The sequence below is a fragment of the Dama dama genome, chromosome 5, assembly GCF_033118175.1.
Source record: "Dama dama isolate Ldn47 chromosome 5, ASM3311817v1, whole genome shotgun sequence".
Taxonomy (NCBI): domain Eukaryota; kingdom Metazoa; phylum Chordata; class Mammalia; order Artiodactyla; family Cervidae; genus Dama; species Dama dama.
The window spans coordinates 130,411,056-130,430,016 of record NC_083685.1 but is presented as its reverse complement, the minus strand read 5'-3'; the positions used below and the strand labels follow the sequence as shown (position 1 = coordinate 130,430,016).

The 18,961-nt window shown below is 51.2% G+C and overlaps 1 protein-coding gene across 1 annotated transcript; it reads right to left on the bottom strand.

Moving 5' to 3' along the window:
- Nucleotides 1-552: 552 nt before the first annotated feature.
- On the bottom strand, nt 553-17,629 carry LOC133056188 (uncharacterized). The gene is made up of 5 exons (XM_061141284.1): nt 17,562-17,629; nt 8,711-8,904; nt 2,287-2,420; nt 958-1,138; nt 553-665 (listed from the first exon to the last, which is right to left on the bottom strand). Exons 1-5 carry the CDS (start codon nt 17,627-17,629, stop codon nt 553-555), a joined length of 690 nt encoding a protein of 229 aa, XP_060997267.1.
- Nucleotides 17,630-18,961: the final 1,332 nt, after the last annotated feature.

Here is an 18,961-nt window from a genome sequence, read left to right as displayed (position 1 = left end):
TTTGGGAAGTCCTGCTGAGTGATGATACGTAAACATGGGACATAGAGAACTCATCAGAAAGGGAAATTCTGAGGACCCATCCAAGACACCCAAGACCCCCGTATGGTAATGGCTACAAGCCTGGGGGATCCACATTTTTATCAAGCTTCCCAAGTGGTTCATTTTGTTGTTGTTTTGGTCCCTAAGTCATGTCTGACTCTGCAACCCCATGGACTGTAGCCTGCCACGCTCCTCTATCCACGGGATTATCCAAGCAAAAATAACGGAGTGGATTGCCATTTCCTTCTCCAGGGAATCTTCCTGACCCAGGGACTGAACCCACATCTCTGTGTCTCCTGGATTGGCAGGCGGATTCTTTACCGCTGAGCCATCAGGGACGTCCCCCAAGTGATTCACAGGCACACTCAAATTTTAGAACGGTAAGACTGCAACTCTACAAAGCACCATGAAGACGTAACAGTAAGAGTTTCAAGGACCTGCTTCCCGGAACAGTCCGACTTGAATTGACCTGGGTCCCGAAGGTGACAGGTGAGGAAGAAGGAACCAGAACCATCATCCTTTATCACAAAAGATCCCCCTCTCCCCAGACCTCTTCCTCTTCTGGAAATGGCTGTGTTTCTGAACACAACCGTGGCCACCTACCTTCAGCTCTTTCCCTAAATCTGGGGTCGCAGACCTGTAGGTAGACCAGATTTAGTCTTTTGTGATAGTTGGGATTATTCTCAATTCTTACTCTTCCTACCCTGTGGACTTGCAGTGAGAAAAAGTGGAATGAATATATTTCTCTTTAAGCTAGCGAGGGAGAAAAGTAGATGCTTGCCAGCATAAGCCACTGAGTTTTAGGGTAATTTGTTTTGCAGCCAGAACTGACTAATGTATCCCTCCAAAGAAAGGAAGCCCTGGGTTTTGTCCCGGTTCTCACTAAAAGACGTTATGGAAGAAAACGGAAGAAAAGCTTGCTCACCGTGGTGGCAAGGGCCTGGAAAGGGCAGAAAATCTGTCCAAACTGATAGCACTTGTGAGTGTTGATGTCTCCAAAGCAGCTGCGACGCTCCTTGCGGCCGGCCAGCCTCTTCTCTGCCTTCATGTCCATGAAGTTCTGGAAGGGGCCCTGCTGGGGCAGGCGGGCTGCATGCACCTGGCGAGGAGCCCAAGAAACAAAGGTTCCCGAGCGCCATGGGCTCACGGCGAGACCAGGTGGCGGCTTTTTAGAAGGGGCAGCTCTCGTTCACGCCTCTCGTGCATGAGTTGGGCTTCCAGGCACCTCTCTTAATTTTCTGTATCCCTGAGATGCAGATCACAGGGGCAAGCCCGCCCCCCACCAACACTAACTGTAACCCCTCATGTGTCACTGGGTCACTGGGTCAGTGGGTCAGTGGCTGGAGGGTCAGGGCACAAGCTCTAGTGATGACCCCGCCCCTCACCACCCAACTCTGTGGCAGATTATTATTATTTTAAAATTTTATTTGGGGCATAGTTGATTTACAACGTTGTCTTAGATTCAGGTGTACGGCAAAGTGATTCAGTTATACGTAAGTGTTAGTAGCTCAGTCGTATCCGACTCTTTTGAACCCCATGGACTGTAGCCCACCAGGCTCCTCTGTCCATGGGATTTTCTAGACAAGAATACTGGAGTCGGTTGCCATTTTCTCCTCCAAGGGATCTTCCTGACCCAGGGATGGAACCCGGGTCTCCTGCATTGCAGGCAGATTCTTTACCATCTGAGCTACCGGGGAAGCCCTTAGTTATATGTAAACATGCATCTTTTTATTTTTCAGATTCTCTTCCCCTATAGTTTATCACAGACTATTGAGCAGAGTTCTCTGTGCTGTAGAGTGGGTCCCTGGTCGTCTATCTTACGTACAGTAGTGTGAGTGTTCCTCCCAGCTCCTGATTTATCTCCCCCCAACCAGGGTTTTCGCCTTGGTAGCTGTAAGTTTGCTTCGGCAGGAGGAGGAACAGAGCAGGCCTGACATGGAAGAAACCATTAGGACCATCAGGAGACAGCCCGGTTTTGAGGGTTTTTCTTTTCTCCCTGTAGGGGTCCCCGATGAGGGTCATGCTGGGTGCATTAGGACTTGCACTCGGGGTTCCCTTTCTCCCCTGCCCTGGTCTCACCAGGTGTCCAGGCAGGACGGGGACGTGGGGAGGGACAGACACCACCCGCTCCTGCTCCTCTGGTTTGCATTGGCCTCAGCACTCTGCTCAGCTCACTCCAGACGGGGCCCGTTCTCACTGTTCAACCTGCAAAGGACGAAGGAGGAAAGGGACCCTCGGGAGTCTCACGTCGTGTATCCGGAACCTGTTTGTCGTCGGAGGAGACAGTTCCCAGCTTCGTCCCAGGGCTTTCACGGAGCTCAGAGTCGAGACCAAAGGTGGATAAACAGGTCCCAGGGGGACCGGCAGCTTCCAGTCTGTTCCTGGGGGGTGAGGAGAGAAGGGCACCGTGGAGGACCCCGGCACCTCACCCCTTCCTTCCCACCGCGACTGGGGCTGATCTGTCCGTGTTTGACCCCAGCATAACAAGGAAGAGGCTTGTGCGGCTGAGAAAGAACAGACCCTCATCCCAGAGCCCAGAGTGAAAGCACTTGTTGGGAGACCCACGGAACCCTGGTCAAGATGTTCCAATTCGCTTTTCTGGAATGTGACCAGCTCGATGAATGTGTCTCAGGCCACGTTCATTGTTCGTGAGTTGAGGCCACACAGGTTGAGTTGATTCTTGCTCTGGGGGTTTAACTGAGTTAGAGAAGGTTCTTAGGGCCTCTGACATAGTCATTTAATTTGGTTTATTAAAGGATGACTTAAGTACGCCTCTCACTTTTCTGCCTTTGTGCAGGATCATTCTTTGACTTGAGCGTGGAGGTCGGAGGACTTTCTCCGCTGATGGCCTGATAGTAAACATTTAAGCCTTTGTGGGCCATCTCATCTATCACAGCACCAGAGTAGCCACAGACAGTATGCAAATATGCAAATGAGTGGGTGGGGCTGACTGTGTCCCAGTGAAACTTTATTCATGGGCACTACATTCTGACTTTCATTTCATTCTTCTGTGTCACCAAATAGTCCTCTTTTGATTTCTTCGTCAGCCAGTTAAAAACAGGAAAACACTTCCTAGTTTGCAAAGCTTTAGGGAAATCGGCAGCAGGACAAATTTGCTGCCTGCTCTGTGAGCCTTAAAACTCAACGTTCAGGAGACTAAGACCGTGGCATCCGGTCCCATCACTTCACGGCAAATAGAGGGGGAAACAATGGAGACAGTGAGAGACTGTTTTCTTGGGCTCCAAAATCACTGCAGATGGTGACTGCAGCCATGAAGTTAAAAGACATTTACTCCTTGGAAGAAAAGCTATGACCAACCTATACAGCATATTAAAAAGGAGAGACATTACTTTGCCAACAAAGGCCCATATAGTCAAAGCTGTGTTTTTTCCAGTAATCATATGTGGATGTGAGAGGTGGACCATAAAGAAAGTTGAGCGCTGAAGAATTGATGCTTTTGAACTGTGGTGTTGGAGAAGACTCTTGAGAGTCCTCTGGACTGCAAGGAGATCCAACCGGTCCATCCTAAAGGAAATCAGTCCTGAATATTCATTGGAATGACTGGTGCTGAAGCTGAAACTCCAGTACTTTGGCCACCTGATGCAAAGAACTGACTCATTGGAAAAGGCCCTGATGCTGGGAAAGATTGAGGGCAGGAGGAGAAGGGGATGACAGAGGATGAGATGGTTGGATGGCATCACCAACTCAATGGACATGAGTTTGAGCAAGCTCCGGGAGTTGGTGATGGACAGGGAGGCCTGGCATGCTGCCGTCCATGGGGTCACAAAGAGTCAGACATGACTGAGCGACTGAACTGAACTGAACTGTGTGAGTGGATTGAAGAAGGAAATGGCTACCCACTCCAGGATTCTTGCCTGGAAAGTCCCATGGACAGAGGAGCCTGGCAGGCTACAGTTCATGAGTTGCAAAGAATCAGACATGACTGAGTGACTGAGAACCTGTCTACAAGGCCACTGCCTGCATCAGTAGACATAGAATCTGGAACAAGAAGGGAATGGACCCAGTGTTCTCTTCTTGGTCTCATCACAGGTGAATCCTTGAATTCAGTTTAAGGGCACCTGGACCCACTGTGGCTCCTTCAGAGGAGAATGGTGACAATGGTGTGGAAACCCTAAAACGCTCTTTGTTCTTTGGGGCATAACTGAAAGGAGTGGGAATGGTTAGACGGAAGATGAATGAATCTGGCGGGAGACATGCAGTCACTCTCAAATATCTGAAGGCTGCCATGAAGAACAGGGGTCAAGCTCGTCTGACCAGACCCTGTGGACGAAACTAGAACCAACAAAGGAAGCTGCACGGAGGCGGGTTTGGGTGAGGTTTGGTTAAAAAAAAACACCACTGCAGAGAATGCATTTATGGACCACGTTCTGTTCTCCAACTTGCCTCCAGCCTCTTAGAGCAGTGTGGGCAGAGGGAGAATTTGAACGCCACTCTCGTCTACATCGTCTACTCTGGTCCCATCCTGGTGGCTCAGATGGTAAAGAATCTGCCTGCAATGCAGGAGACCCGAGTTTGATCCCTGGGTGGGGAAGATCCCCTGGAGAAAGGAACGGAAACCCACTCCAGTATTCTTGCCTGGAGAATGCCATGGACAGAGGAGCCTGGCGGGCTATGGTCCATAGGGTCGCCAAGAATTGGGCACGACTGAAGTGACTTCACAAGCTGAGTGCAATGAACTCCGTTTTGCCCAAGTAGAACCAGGGCACCAGGATATGGGCTGAGGTGAACAAAGCCATGTGTGAGGGGTGGACCTTCACCCTTTCTGAACCTTTGCTCTCTGCTCTCCTTTCTCGTCCAACCATCTGCTATTCTCCGAGAAAACCGAGCCACGCTCAGCTCAGCCATCTAGTCTCGAGCATGTTTGGGCGGAAAGTGCAGAGTTGGCCCGAGAGTTGTGCTCCCTGACCCCGACACGCTGGAGCAAGTGCTCCTTTGGTCTGCAGTCTTCCCGATCTCCTCACATACCCCCAAGGAGAGGTGGTCGAATGCAAAGGCCAAGGTTCAAATTTCACGCTGCATGTGAGTCCGGGGCTGGGGAGTGCCCGCCGGTCCCCTAGATGCAGTCGCTCCCGCTATTCTCTGAACTAAGGTTCCAAAAATTGCTTCAGAAACCGCACTTTTCCAAGCAAGCCCGTTTCTTCTGGAACATTTCTCCATCTCCCCCTCCCCACCAATCCGACTTGACATCTTACATGCCTGGATATTTCCTGCCGGAATCTCTTGCCTGGCAGAACCCCTGGTGGTTTAGAGGCGCCTCCCCAGGCAACCTGGCTTTGGAGCTGGGCATTCCGGAGGCGGCAGGGCCGTGGGCTCGAGTCTCCCTTCCTCTGTGCCACGTCAGGCCTGTGACATGTGGGGAGGGCAGTCGGGCAGCTGTGAGGGACTGTCGGCTGCTTGTAGGAGCATCTGGTGGAAAACTTGCTGTGTAATTTCCGGAGCCTTTCAGGGACAGAAGTGGGTAAAAAACCCCAAATGGAAGAAAGTCCTAATCACTTTCAAGTGGGAGGACATAAGAAACAGTCGGGCTCACATGGCAGAGTCTGAACTGCAGGCTCCCACGACGCCTTCCATAGCTTCCACCACCCCCTTAGGGACCAAGCCCTGACCTCCTGGGGTCATTGATTCGGCCCAGATGGGACCATATGCAGATGAAAGTGGCATTCAAATTCTCCCTCTGCCCACACTGCTCTGGGAGGCTGGAGATGAGTTGGAGAATAGAATATGGTCCATAACTGCATTCTCTGCATTAGTGTGTTATTTTAATGATATGCTCAGTTGGTCAGTCATGTCCAACTCTCTGTGACCCCATGGACTGTAGCCCCCCAGGCTCCTCTGTCCGTGAGGTTTTCCCAGCAAGAATATTGGAATAGGTTGCCGTTTCCTCCTCCAGGGATCTTCCTGACCCAGGGACTGAACTCACGTTTCCTCCATCTCCTGCATTGGCAGGTGGAGTCTTTACCACTGAACCACCTAGGAAGCCGTTTTTAATGATAAAGTATAAATTAAATATTTTATGTCATTAATCATGCATAGAAAGTCAGTCTATCAACAGAGCATCCAGGCACATACAATAATATTTAACGTGTGAAAGTGAAAGTGTTAGTCATTCAGTCATGTCCAACTCTTCATGACCCAATGGATTGTAGCCCACCAGGCTCCTCTGTCCACGGGATTCTCCAGGCAAGAATACTAAAGTGGGTTGCCCTTCCCTTGTCCAGGGGATCTTCCCAACCCAGGGATCGAACCCAGGTCTCCTACATTACTGGCAGATTCTTTACTGTCTGAGCCACGAGGGAGGCCCAGGAACACTGGAGTAGGTTGCCATGCCCTTCTCCAGGGGATCTTCCCGACCCAGGGATCGAACCCAGGTCTCCTGCACTGCAGGCAGATTCTTTACCGTCTGAGCCGCCCGGGAAGCCCAACATGTATGGGCTTCCATTTGAACTCCTTCCCTGAGCACCACGTGTTTCAGAGGGGGACCTTTCTAATACTGTTTCCATGCAGGTCCATGCTACCCTCGTCTCTCAGCTGAGTGATTTCTGCGTTTGTGTTGTGGACGATCTCCTCTGGTTTGTATTCACTGAGGGGTTTTCAGCCTGAAACTGTCTAGAGCAGAGTGGGTGCTCACCACATAGTCAGTGAATGACAGAATGAGCCCACTCTTGTACCCTACACGCTCCCAAAGTGCCTGTCACTTAGCTGACTGTGCGCGTGGTTGGTGCACGACGCTAGGGCTTTGATCTCTAAGCAGAGCTGGAGGGGAATGTGAATGAAAAGGTTGGAAGCCTGGGGGAGAGTCAACACGGCTGCGTGCAGGGGTCTGGAACGCTGTGGGCTCGTGTGCAGACCCTCAGAAGGCCTCTGAGCTGGGAGACAAGAGGAGCCAGATGTCTGTCTCCTGTGCCTTTGAAGTTGACACTCATTCTGAATTCCGTTGGCGACAAAGAGTTTGCACTTGCTTTGCTTCAAAGTTGAAGTTGTTAGCCTAAGATAAGTTGTCTCCTCTTTCCTACTTTTGCTGTATCTCTCCTCTTTCCCTTTCCCACAAGTCTTCCTTTTTTCTTTTTTTTAAATGTTTGTTTTTATTTATTTATTTGGTGGCTTCAGGTCCTAGTTGTGGCATGTGGGATCTTAGTTCCCTGACCAGGGATTGAACCTGGGCCCCCTGCATTGGGAGCATGGAGTCTTAGCCACTGGGCCACAGGGAAGTCCCCCCACGGAGCTTCTTAAGGACTAGTTTCAGTGCTGGGGAGCAGGACCAGACTTGGCAAAGCTTGCAAAAGCTTTCTAAGCTCAGTTTTACCTGGTTCACATCTTCACAGTTTTCACTGGCTTCCATGTGGCTGAAACCAAGAAGACTTTTAGGGACTAGAAACCGATTTGCAAAATGTGAGCTGGGTCTGCATCCCTAAGACCCCTTCCTGATTCTGTGTGAGCGGGGTCAGGAGGCAGTCAGGAGGATTTATGTAACCCTGGCTCTGGCAACTGGAATTTGTCACTCTGTTTGGGACTCGGAATAAGTGAGAGCTCTGAGTTAATGATCAGAAAGGATTGCACCATCCAGTTAGTAAGTGAGGCTTGAAGATAACATTTCACCTTAAAAACACCCCCCGCTTTTCTCTCCTGCATCCAGGAGGCACACCAAGCAGAACCATCCCGTGCGCGATTCTGCAGAAGGTGCGGCTTCTCGGCTACAGCACGAGGCGGAAATGCGAAGAGGCCTTGCCTGTCTTCCTCTCTCTTCTGGGCTCCAGCTCCCGGCCGCGGCCCCGCCCTGGTGTCTGCCGCTGGCACGAGGGGATGCATCCCCATTCTTCTGTTTTTAAATGTTTGGCTGTGTCGGCTCTCCGTTGCGTCCTGGGGCATCTTCCCTGCGGTGGGTGGGCTTGGTGGCCCCACGGCGAGTGGAACCTGAGTCCCTTGCGTTGCAACATGGTTGCCTCTCCGCTGGACCACCAGGGCCATCCCTGCCCTCCAGTCTCGAAGGATGCCTCGTTGGCAGCTGAGCTCTTCCTGCCTGAATGGGGTGTGCCCGGCGCGGTCCCTGCTTTGCGGGAAGAGCCCAGCTCCCAGGCGTGAAGGCAGCGTGTCGGGAAGGGCTCGCGTGTCCTTGGCCAGAAGCAGACTCTCTCCCTGAGGGCGCAGCACCTGTGGTCTGGCCACTGAGCCCCTGCCCTGCCTGGCTGTCGGCGTCCCTGGGAGCCGTCCGCTTTTGCCCAACCCCGGTTTGACCTAAAGTCAGAAGTGAGAGCCTTGGGGTCGGATGCTATGTCCTGAGCACTGTAGCTCTGCAGACTTGCACTTTATAACCTCAATCCCCCCACCTCCATTCCCTGGGTCCCATCACATCAGCTCTGCCCTTGCCCCCTTGCCCCAGTTCCTGAAACGGAAGAAAGCCTGCAGGTTCCCCAGGACGGCTGACCTTACCCCCGCAGATGCCCCAGGACGGCCAGCCTTACCCCCGCAGATGCCCCAGGACGGCCGGCCTTACCCCGCAGGTTCCCCAGGACGGCCGGCCTTACCCCCGCAGATGCCCCCGGATGGCTGGCCTTACCCCCACAGGTTCCCCAGGACGGCCGGCCTTACCCCCGCAGATGCCCCAGGATGGCTGGCCTTACCCCCGCAGATGCCCCCGGATGGCTGGCCTTACCCCTGGCGTCCTTCCGGGACTCTCTCTTGCTGAGAGGAGCGCCGTCCTCCACAGCCTTGTCAGCTCCTGCGTCCCTGGTCTCGTCGCCCGCAATCTGGGCCCCTTCCCCTTTCGGCAGCCTCTGACCGAGGGGCTGGGGCTGCTCTTCAAAGAGGGCTTCCTTCTTGTTCTCCTTCCTCCTCTCACGGGGTGCTCTAAACACAAAACCCCTGTCAGCGCCGAAGCTCTGAGGGCGTCAACTGCCCCTGAATGTGGGGCCCGGCCTGTGGGCTTAAGAGGAAGGTGATGAATGGAAAGCCTAACTTCAGGAAAAAGAATGTAAACTGGAGAGAAAATGGATGGATGCGCTCCCTTATCCTTGCGTATAGTAGAGGGAGAGATGAGTGGGCGTGTCCTGTCCCCAAGTAGCAGGGCGCTCAGAGAGCAGGTGTGTGTGTGTGAGTGTGTGTGTATGTGTGTGTGTGCGTGTATGTGTGAGTGTGCATGTATGTGTGCATGTGTACACATACATACTATACACATTCATGTATATGAATGAAAGAAAAGTTCTTATAACTCAGAACACTTTTAACAGCTAGTATTTCATTTTTATGGGGTAAACTTAATATTTGCTGTTATTTAGTTATTCAGTTGTGTCTGACTCTTTGCGACCCCATGGACTGTACTCACCAGGCTCCTCTGTCCCTGGGATTTCCCAGCAAGAACACTGGAGTGCCATTTCCTTCTCTAGTGGATCTTTCTGATCCAGGGATCCAACCCACGTCTCTTGCGTCTCCTGCATTGCAGGCAGACCAATTGAAAGGAAGGTTATTTTGGGGGAGTACCAAACACAGTTCTCGGGTCACCCTCAAACCTCCAAGTCATCCGTCTTGGCAAGGCGCACCAGGAGCTCCCCGACTCAGCCCTGCCCACTTCCTCCCCGCGCTCCCCACCCCGGCGCTGAGCATCCCAGGGCTGTGGGTTTCTGCGCCTTGGGTTGTGTTTCTCACTCTGCCTCGAATGTCATACTTTCCCCCTTTCCTCGTTTGTGCTCCCATCCTCCTGGGGACTCCTCCTTGTCACGTCCTCCATGAAGGGGTCCATGACACCTCCTGCCTCCCGCCCATCCATGTAGACCTGCCCTCCCTCTGGTCCCCAGCCCCTTTCAAGCATCTCCAGTCTAAAAATGACCACAGGTGCAATAAATGGTCCATCTTCGCGCCTGTCTCCACTATTAGGTATGATGTTCCATGAGGTCTTAGACTCTATCTTGTTCACCAGTGCATCCCCAGCAAGTAGCACTGTATCTGGTGAGAGACAGACGCTCTGTTCATATGGATGGATGGACGGGTGAATGGATGGACAGATGGACGGATGGGTGGGTGAGTGGGTGGATGGGTGGGTGGGTGGGTGGGTGGATGGATGGATGGATGGATGGATGGATAGATGGATGGGCACAGGGCAAAATATAGGGTAAAGGTTGAGGAGAATAAAAGACAGTAGATTAAAAATATGAACTATGTGGAAGAGAGAGTTGGAGGCATGATTAATACGCCCCAGAGCCGTAGTGACACCCAGAGTCAGCCAGGAGCAGAGAGTCTAGGTGCTGCTTGTACCAATGAAAGTTGCATCTGAGATTCATCAAGAGTGTCCAGCTACACTAAAGGCTCAGAAAACAGGACATGGTTTTGCATTTCCTTTTTGTGGCTAGCCCATCTGAAGAAGCACTAAGTGGTAACATCTCTGGCCAGCTTAAGTTCTTCCCTGAGAGCCAGAGAAGTAGCATCTGAAACCCAGTGTCCTGGACGTGATAATTAGAAAAGAATGTGAAGATTTAGCAACACTGCGTCCCTCTGGGAGCCCTGGGTTACCACCAGGCATCGAACTGTCCTACCTGAGGTTGGACGGGCACCTGGAATTTTCTCCGTGCCGTGAAAAAGTGTGTGGCCTTTTTTGATGAGTTTGACCTTGGTTTCTGAAGCCTCTGTGACTTCTTGGGCTTCTCTGCTGCTCCTCCTCAGAGAGGCAGCTTCAGCAGTGTGTGTGCGGCACCGTTGTGAGTCGCTGGGCAGTTGTTTAGAAAAACAACATTCTTGTACTCAGGGGACATCTGCTCTGTGTCTGATCACCAGAAACCTCCAGCTTTGCTAGCAAGTTGTATCCTTTGAACCAATCACCCGGAGGCGTGTTTTGGCACAAGAAGGAAATCGACACTCAATAAAGATGCTATTATAGTGTCTCTGGTGCCCTATTCAAGGATCTTAGACCGTGTCCCCCTGTTACGGATTCTTATTTATGAAGTTGGAGCTGGGCAGTACCAGGAACCAGACCTGGGCAGAAATGCAAATGAGCATGGACCCTCAAGACTCCTTGTCAAGATGGATTGACCATCGAGTGACTGCTGAGGGGGCAGAGATGTTCCCCTCATGAGAACGTGTGTTCTGGCATATAAAATTATGCTCATAAAATGCTGGCGAGAAGAGTAGTCTAAGGGGCCCTCCGTCAAGTCACCCATGGGGGAATGGACTGCTTTCCATCTGTTTTCAATTAAATGTGTTTATTATCTTTGCATCTCACTCCCCAGCTCAGCATAATCAGTTAGAAACTATCTCCTGTGATCTTAACTGAAAGCATATTTTTATAAGTGGAACTGGCTGTTTGCTTTCACACAGGCGGCGGTGACACGGCTTTCTCCGCTGTGAGCCTGGTGTATGCTTTGTTGGGGCTGCAGGACGGGGCCTGGGGCTGCTTATCCAACACTTGTTTTCTGTTCCCTGGGATGTTGTAGATGCTGTGTTGGGTGCTAGGGTGTTGGGGGACAAGAGAGTCGGTGAGTGAATATCTAGAGAGAGCAGCTGTCCTTTGTGAAAAGTGCTGGAAGGGAAAGAAACGAGGGAGAGAGAAAGTCACTGTGAGGGTCCCCTTCGAGGAATTGCTGGGGAAACTGAAGGCCAAAGGAAAAGAGGGCGGCAGAGGATGAGATGGCTGGATGGCATCGCCGACCCGATGGACACAAACTTGGCCAAATTCCGGGAGGTGGTGAGGGACAGGGAGGCCTGGTGTACTGCCGTCCACGGGCTCGCAAAGGACACAACCGGGCGACTGAACAGCACCCTTCTGAACTGAGTGGTCTACTCCTTCGGGCAAGAGAATTGGGATCTGAGGCCCGCATGATAAGAGTGAGACACTCAAGCCCTTCTCTGGCACTCCAGTGGTTAGCACTCTGTATTTCCACCGCGGAGGGCTCAGGTTCGGTCCCTGGTTGGGGAGCTAAGATCCTGTGTGCTGCAGTGTGCCCCCCGAGAAACAAACTGGTCAAGAAGAAGCCACTCAGAGAGAACCTAGTCACTCAGCCGTGTCTGACTCTTCCCGACTCCATGGACTGCAGCCCACCAGGCTCCTCTGTCCATGGGATTTCCCAGGCAAGAACACTGGAGTGGGGAGCCGTCTCCTCCTCCAGGGGATCTTCCCAACGCAGGGATCGAACCCGTGTCTCCCGTGTTGCAGGCGGATTCCTCACCATCTGAGCCACAGGAAAGCCCAGTGGGGATGATCCAAGCTACTTATTTAATGTCATCCTTTCAGTTCCAACAAGTGGAGCCCATTTTTTAAAGCTACTCTTTAAAAATGACATTTTATCTCTACATCAGGGATTGGAAAAAAGCACCGAGGCTCCTCTTAACATTTCTTCAATAGGTCTCTGCCTTCCTATTAATTTTCAGCAGATTCTGTTTGTTTTTCCAGCAGCCTGCTGGCCTCTGAGAACAGGCTGTTCCACGCTCTACCCCGCTTATCTCACTTTCTGTTTGGTTCTAAAGGTGTCCGTGGTGCTTTTAGGGCGTGTGATGTTTGAACGATTGGTGAGCTGCCTGCACTGCAAAATGCATTCACTTGCGGTTATCACTGGTGACCCACTTGGAAGAAAAACTTGTCCCAGTGGATTTCTGGAGTGTGTACCTAGAATCTCAGAGCCGTGCAGGGGCAAGTCTTCTACTTCTGGTAGAAAAAGCTTAATTTGGGGAGTCAGAGAGCTTCAATCAAGTCCTAAGCTCTACGGTCATCTAGTTTAAGACTTGAGGACTGTGACAAGCATTTTTGTTTTCAAGTGTAAGAGTGACATTTCATTCTCCAGGGGATCTTCCTGACCCATGGGTCGAATTCACGTCTCCTGCATTGGCAGGCAGATTCTTTACCTCTGAGTCACCTGGGAACCCCGTAAGTGTTGTTCAATATTGTGCAAATTGCAGGAGTACTATGCAGTCCTTCACAATTTTAAGGGATATACCCCATTTATAGTTTTGCAAAATATTGGCTATATTTTCCTTGCTGTACAGTATATCCTTGTATCTTCTTTGATTACTTTTTTCCTTGTAGCTTATTTTATATCTAATGGTTTGTACCCCTTAGTTCCCCACCCCTGTCTCACCTCTCCCTGCGTCTACCGACTGGGAACCACTAGCTTGCTCTCTACATCTGCAAGTCTGCTTTTTTTTTTGTTATGCTCACTAGTCTGTTGTACTTTTTAGATTCCACATATAAGTGATATCATACAGTATTTCTGAAAATATCGTTGAACTCTGTTTTTGTCTGGAAGACGTGAATAATGAGGTAAATGTAAACTGCAGAGTAGTTGTGAAGACAAAATGAAATGACACATGTAAAGTTCTTAGCATGAGACAGTTCATACTGGTCACCACAAATTGTCTATTACATTTTTATCATCAAACTTACAAACGCAATGGTTGTCTATTGGACAGGAAACAAACATTCCTGGTTTGCAGCTCTTAAAAGGCTGTTGACAAGCACTTCAGTTGCGTGTGTGTTGCGGGGGAGGTGCGGGGGTCCTGGGGTGGATTTTCTCTGTTACAGTTGAGCAGAGGTTTACGGACTGGATCTCCTGATTGCATACTTTAAATCACTTTGAACAACAAATGTAAATTGCACAAGAAATGGGAACTTTCCTATGCAACGTGGATTACAAGCTTCTCTTGAAAAACCATCTGGTGGCCCGGGGCCCCCCCGCTCCAGCTGGCGACCAGCGCTATGATCTAGAAGCTGATGCCAAGGTCCCGTGTGTGCCGCCCAGCTCCCTGCCTGTCTTGGAGTTGTTCTTGTTTAGTCGCTCAGTCACGTCCGACTCTTTGTGACCCCGTGGACGGTAGCCCACCAGGCTCCTCTGTCCATGGGATTCTCCAGCCAAGAATACTGGAGTGGGTTGCCATTTCCTCCTCCAGGGGATCTTCCTGGCCCAGGGAGAGAATCCATGTCTCCCGCATTATAGGCGGATTCTTTACCACTGAGCCACCTGGGAAGCCCACCCATCTTGGAGAGCCTGGCCTTTTATCTCATATGGATTGTGGACCAGCTCGTAGGACCTTGGGTGAATTCTCTAATTCTTTTAGTTTTGGTTTCCCCATCTGTAAAAAGGAGATGCTAATAATAAGTCTTACCCCTGAAGTTTCTTTCGAAGAGGAAATAACAAGTTTTCCCACAGTGCTTGACATGCGGAAAGCCCTTGGGGCCAGCTACGGTTATCCTCACCAGAACACTTCACAGATCAGTGGGCATCTGGCTGAAATCCATACTTAGATGGATGAAGCAGCCACTTAGACACTGGTAGAAATGGAACTATGGATATGACAGGCATATGTTATAGGGAGATCATATCTCTGAAAAATACAGATGGGATTTTCTCCTTCATCCACTTGTACTTGATCCCTTCCCCATGCTGTTTCAGGAAAAGCTTTTAGACTGAATCTCATCCAGCCTGTCCACTGTCCATCCTTCCACCGTGGAGCTGCCGGTTGGATTCTATCAGGGGAGCCCTTGCCTCTGGCGTCCAGTTCGTTTAGGCAGATGGGATGCTCAGTGGAGGATGAGAAGAAGGGAGGAAAGTGATGGCAGTACTTACTCCTTGGCTGGCTCCTCCCTGGGAGGCTGTCTCAAGCCTACTGAGATCTCAGCTGAAGGCTGCATGCGTTCGTGAAGTCGCTTCAGTCACATCTGACTCTTTGCGACGCTGTGGGCCATAGCCCGCCAGGCTCCTCTGTCCGTGGGATGCTCCAGGCAAGAAGGCTGGAGTGGGTTGCTGTGCCCTCCTCCAAGGGATCTTCCTGACCCGGGGATCAAACCCCCGTTTATTGCACCTCCTGTGTCCCCTGCATCGACAGGTGAGTTCTTTACCGCTGACCCACCTGGGAAGCTGAACTGAAGGTCAGCTGCTCTCTTTCCACACTTTGTGTCTGGGTTTGGTAACGCCGCTTCAGACTATCGGGTCTCAAATCTCCAGGTGGTGATGCTTACATGGTCACCAGCCTTGGCTACGTGTTGTTCCTTCCCTTTCCCTTGTGTGCCTCCCATAACTTTGTAAAGCTGCTTTGACTTATCCTATATCCAGTAAGTCATCAGCAGATGTAGCTTCTACTGAACTGGGGACAATTAGGGCTATTGAAGCAGAAAGCAGAGAGAGTGAAGTCAATTTTAAAGTCCTCTTCTCCCGTTGGCAAAGAATTCACAGCAAGGTAGAAACCAGGTTTTGTGAAGAGAGAAGGGGTTTTCTAAATGCTTAAGGGTTTCCTTTAACATATAAAGAGCCGGAGGAGATCAGGGAGCATCAAGAGGGAGGGGATGTGTGTATACTTATGGCTGATTCACACTGTTGTACAGTAAAAACTAACGTAGGATTGTAAAGCAATTGTATTCCAATGAAAAATAAGTTTAAAAAAAGCCATAGTGCAGAGCAGGTGGAGGAAACAGCTTTGGGAAGTGCCCACCCCAATCAGCTCGGTCACTCACCGAGAAGACACCGCCTCCTCGCCGGGCGTCTCCTCCCCGACTCCACCTGGTTTAACCAAACCGGGGAGGGGTGATGGGGCGTCAGACTCTCGGGAGAGTCTGCGCACACACGGTGGTCCACCCGGGGCCCCCTGCGTCTGCCGGGGTTGCAGGAGGCAGAGCCCCGGATGCTGGGGCCCTTCTGGCCCTGCCGAGCGGTCGCCGGGGTGTTGAGCGCTCGGTCCCGGCCCAGCCCTGTGGCCAGGGGCCCGCCCTGCACGGGGACCTGGTGACCTGAGGGCCGCGGGGACTCGGGCTACGGCAGAGGCCGGCAGGGCGCCACGAGGACGTGAGAGCGGGCACCTGAGCGAGCCCCCGCCCAGGCGCCCAGAGGCCGCGGCCCGCGCGGAGGACCCCGGCCGGCCGTGGGCCCGCCCCGCGCGCGCCTCCTGGCTGGGAAGGGGCGGCTGAAGTGACCCCTCGACGGAGGAAGAAACAGCCTTCGAGTTGACTCTTCATTCACCCGAAGGAAGCTGAGCTCATCTCAAGGTGAACTGCTTCAAACTAGAACAGAGTAAGTTCCCCTTCATGGGCAGTTTTGACTTTTCTTGGCCAGCAGGAGGACCGGGAACTCCAGAGCAAGAAACCAGGGGCGAACGACTTCATTTTCTCCACGCGGCTGTGCTCTGGGTAAGTTCCGAAGCCCTTTCAGATCCTTCCTTACAAGAGGGATTCTTTACGAGGGACCCTTGGCCTGGGACCCTGGGCCTTGGACCCTTGGACCCTTGGACCCTTAGGGCTTCCCTGGTGGCTCAGAGGGTAAAGCGTCTGCCTGCAGCGCGGGAGACACAGGTTCGATCCCTGGGACGGGAAGATCCCCTGGAGAAGGAGATGGCAACCCACTCCAGTATTCTTGCCTGGAGAATCCCATGGATGGAGGAGCCAGCGGGCTACAGTCCACAGGGTTGCAAAGAGTCACGACTGAGTGACTTCACTTTCACTTTTCACTTGTGGCCTTGGAGCCACCTTGAGTCAGATAAATGGTGATGAATGCATTTCACGTACTGCAACGACTTTTACCTAGTTATTTTTACTCTAATAACTTTTAAAGAAATTAATACAGAAAGAAAAATGTCCACATTCCCTCTACCATACCGCAAAGACATCCAATTAAAAAAACAACAACACGATTTTCTTATTTTTGTTGTTAAAGGACACTACCCTTATGGCAGAAAGTGAAGAAGAACTAAAGAGACTCTCGATGAAAGTGAAAGAGGAGAGTGAAAAAGTTGGCTTAAAGCTCAACATTCAGAAAACAAAGATCATGACATCTGGTCCCATCACTTCATGGCAAATAGATGGGGAAACAGTGGAAACAGTGGCAGACTTTATTTTTGGGGGCTTGAAAATCACTGCAGATGGTGACTGCAGCCATGAAATTAAAAGACGCTTACTCCTTGGAAGGAAAGTTATGACCAAACTAGATAGCATATTAAAAAGCAGAGACATTACTTTGCCAACAAAGGTCCATCTAGTCAAGGCTATGGTTTTTCCAGTGGTCATGTATGGATGTGAGAGTTGGACTATAAAGAAAGCTGAGCACAGAAGAATTGATGCTTGAACTGTGGTGTTGGAGAAGACTCTTAAGAGTCCCTTGGACTGCAAGGAGATCCGACCAGTCCATCCTAAAGGAAATCAGTCCTGAATATTCATTGGAAGGACTGATGCTGAAGCTGAAACTCCAATACTTTGGCTACCTGATGTGAAGAGCTGACTCATTGGAAAAGACCCTGATGCTGGGAAAGATTGAGGGCAGGAGGAGAAGGGGATGACAGAGGATGAGATGGTTGGATGGCATCACTGACTCGATGGACATGAGTTTGAGTGGACTCCGGGAGTTGGTGATGGACAGGGAGGCCTGGCACGCTGCCGTCCATGGGGTCGCAAAGAGTTGGACGTGGCTGAGTGACTGAACTGAACTGAAAGGACTGCTGCTGCAGCTGTGAGCTTTTTTAACCCTCTGCTTAAGGAAAGCCCTGCTACCGACACCTAGAGCGGGAGTCCAGCGATATAGAGGAAGAAAGGGACGGCTGATTACCTGATGTTGTCAAATGGCATCAAGCTTCTGCTGACCTGGCAGGCCTTCCAGTTACTGAAACGGGACATTCTTCGGATGGTGCTCAGATTCAGCAGTGTGGACGGGATTTCTCTCTTCACTTCTGGCTTCTTAGCCTTGGCCCTTACACCAAATCCTAGGACTCACGGGGATCGCGTTCCATCCTTTCTCTGGCACCCTAGTCCTTGATTCCGGGGGCTCTGGACTTCCTTGGAATGTTGACATTATGATGTTGCCAATGGAATTCCTAAGCCATTTGGGACTGGAGTCCTGAAGAAGAGATTTTAGCTCTGCTGACCTCGGCACAGTTTTTCCCCTTTGTGCACTCAAGCATGTGACAGTGGGGAAGCATTTTACTTGGACTGAGGGATGAGCAAGAAGCAAAATACATCCCCTGCTCTGGTGCACGTAGCTCTGCCTGGGACGCATTGGCTATTCTGGACGATGACTTATTCCTGTGTTTTTGTTGACTTGCAACTGGAAAGAGATGTGATCAGATCTGCTCAGGTCACACACAGCTCTTTGCGACCCCATGGACTTTCTCCCGCCTGGCTCCTCTGTCCATGGGATGCTCCAGACAAGAATACTGGAGTGGGTGGCCATGCCCTTCTCCAGGGGATCTTCCCAGACCAGGGATCGAACCTGAGTCTCCTGCTTTAGCAGGCGGGCTCTTTACCACTGAGCCACCTGGGAAGCCCATCCGTGCGTAGTGGAGATGCCTATTTCAATAGGACTGCCTAGCAGGTTCATCTAGATGTGATGCTGTGGTCGGGAACCCTGTTGTAAATGGAGCGTGCTGGTATCTTGAGATGCCATCTGGTGGTCTCTCACATTCCCAGGGGCGTCCCTCCGCTGTCCACAGTTTGCAGGTTCTTCCAGAAGAGCCTTGGATTGAGGCAGTCTTGGAGCCACACAGGAATGGACTGACTTTTCCACGTGCTGGAAGCGGCTGTTCTTACTTGAGCCCTGGTGAGTCAAGTGCAGGCAGCGTTAGCGTCAGTCGCTCAGTCCTGTCCGACTCTCTGTGACCCCCATGGATTGTAGCCCGCTGGGCTTCTCTGTCCGTGAATTCTCCAGGCAAGAATACTGGAGTGGGTTGCCATTTCCTTCTTCAGGGGATCTTCCCAACCCAGCGATCAAATCTGGGTCTCCTGCGTTGCAGGCGGATTCTTCATCGTCTGAATAAAAATTTAGACACAGAATCTATGGACAGATGGGTGAAAAGAATAAGCTATTAAAAAGTAAGCCATTTCATTAAGACTTTATAGTTTTCCCCACTAAAAACCAGGCTTATTTTTTGGTTCCTGAGGCCTGCTGTTAGCTTTCCTGGTGTCATCAGATGGTAAACCATCCTGAATAAAATGGGAAAAATCAGGCCATGA

What these genes read in the sequence shown, in the direction of transcription:
- LOC133056188 (XM_061141284.1), bottom strand. Translation starts at nt 17,629, where the DNA reads ATGTCCCGTTTCAGTAACTGGAAGGCCTGCCAGGTCAGCAGAAGCTTG. An exon ending in ATGCCATTTGACAACATCAG is followed by an intron (nt 8,905 to 17,561) that starts GTAATCAGCCGT and finishes TTTTGTGTTTAG; the next exon opens with AGCACCCCGTGAGAGGAGGA. An exon ending in ACAGGTTCCGGATACACGAC is followed by an intron (nt 1,139 to 2,286) that starts GTGAGACTCCCG and finishes GCTCCTCGCCAG; the next exon opens with GTGCATGCAGCCCGCCTGCC.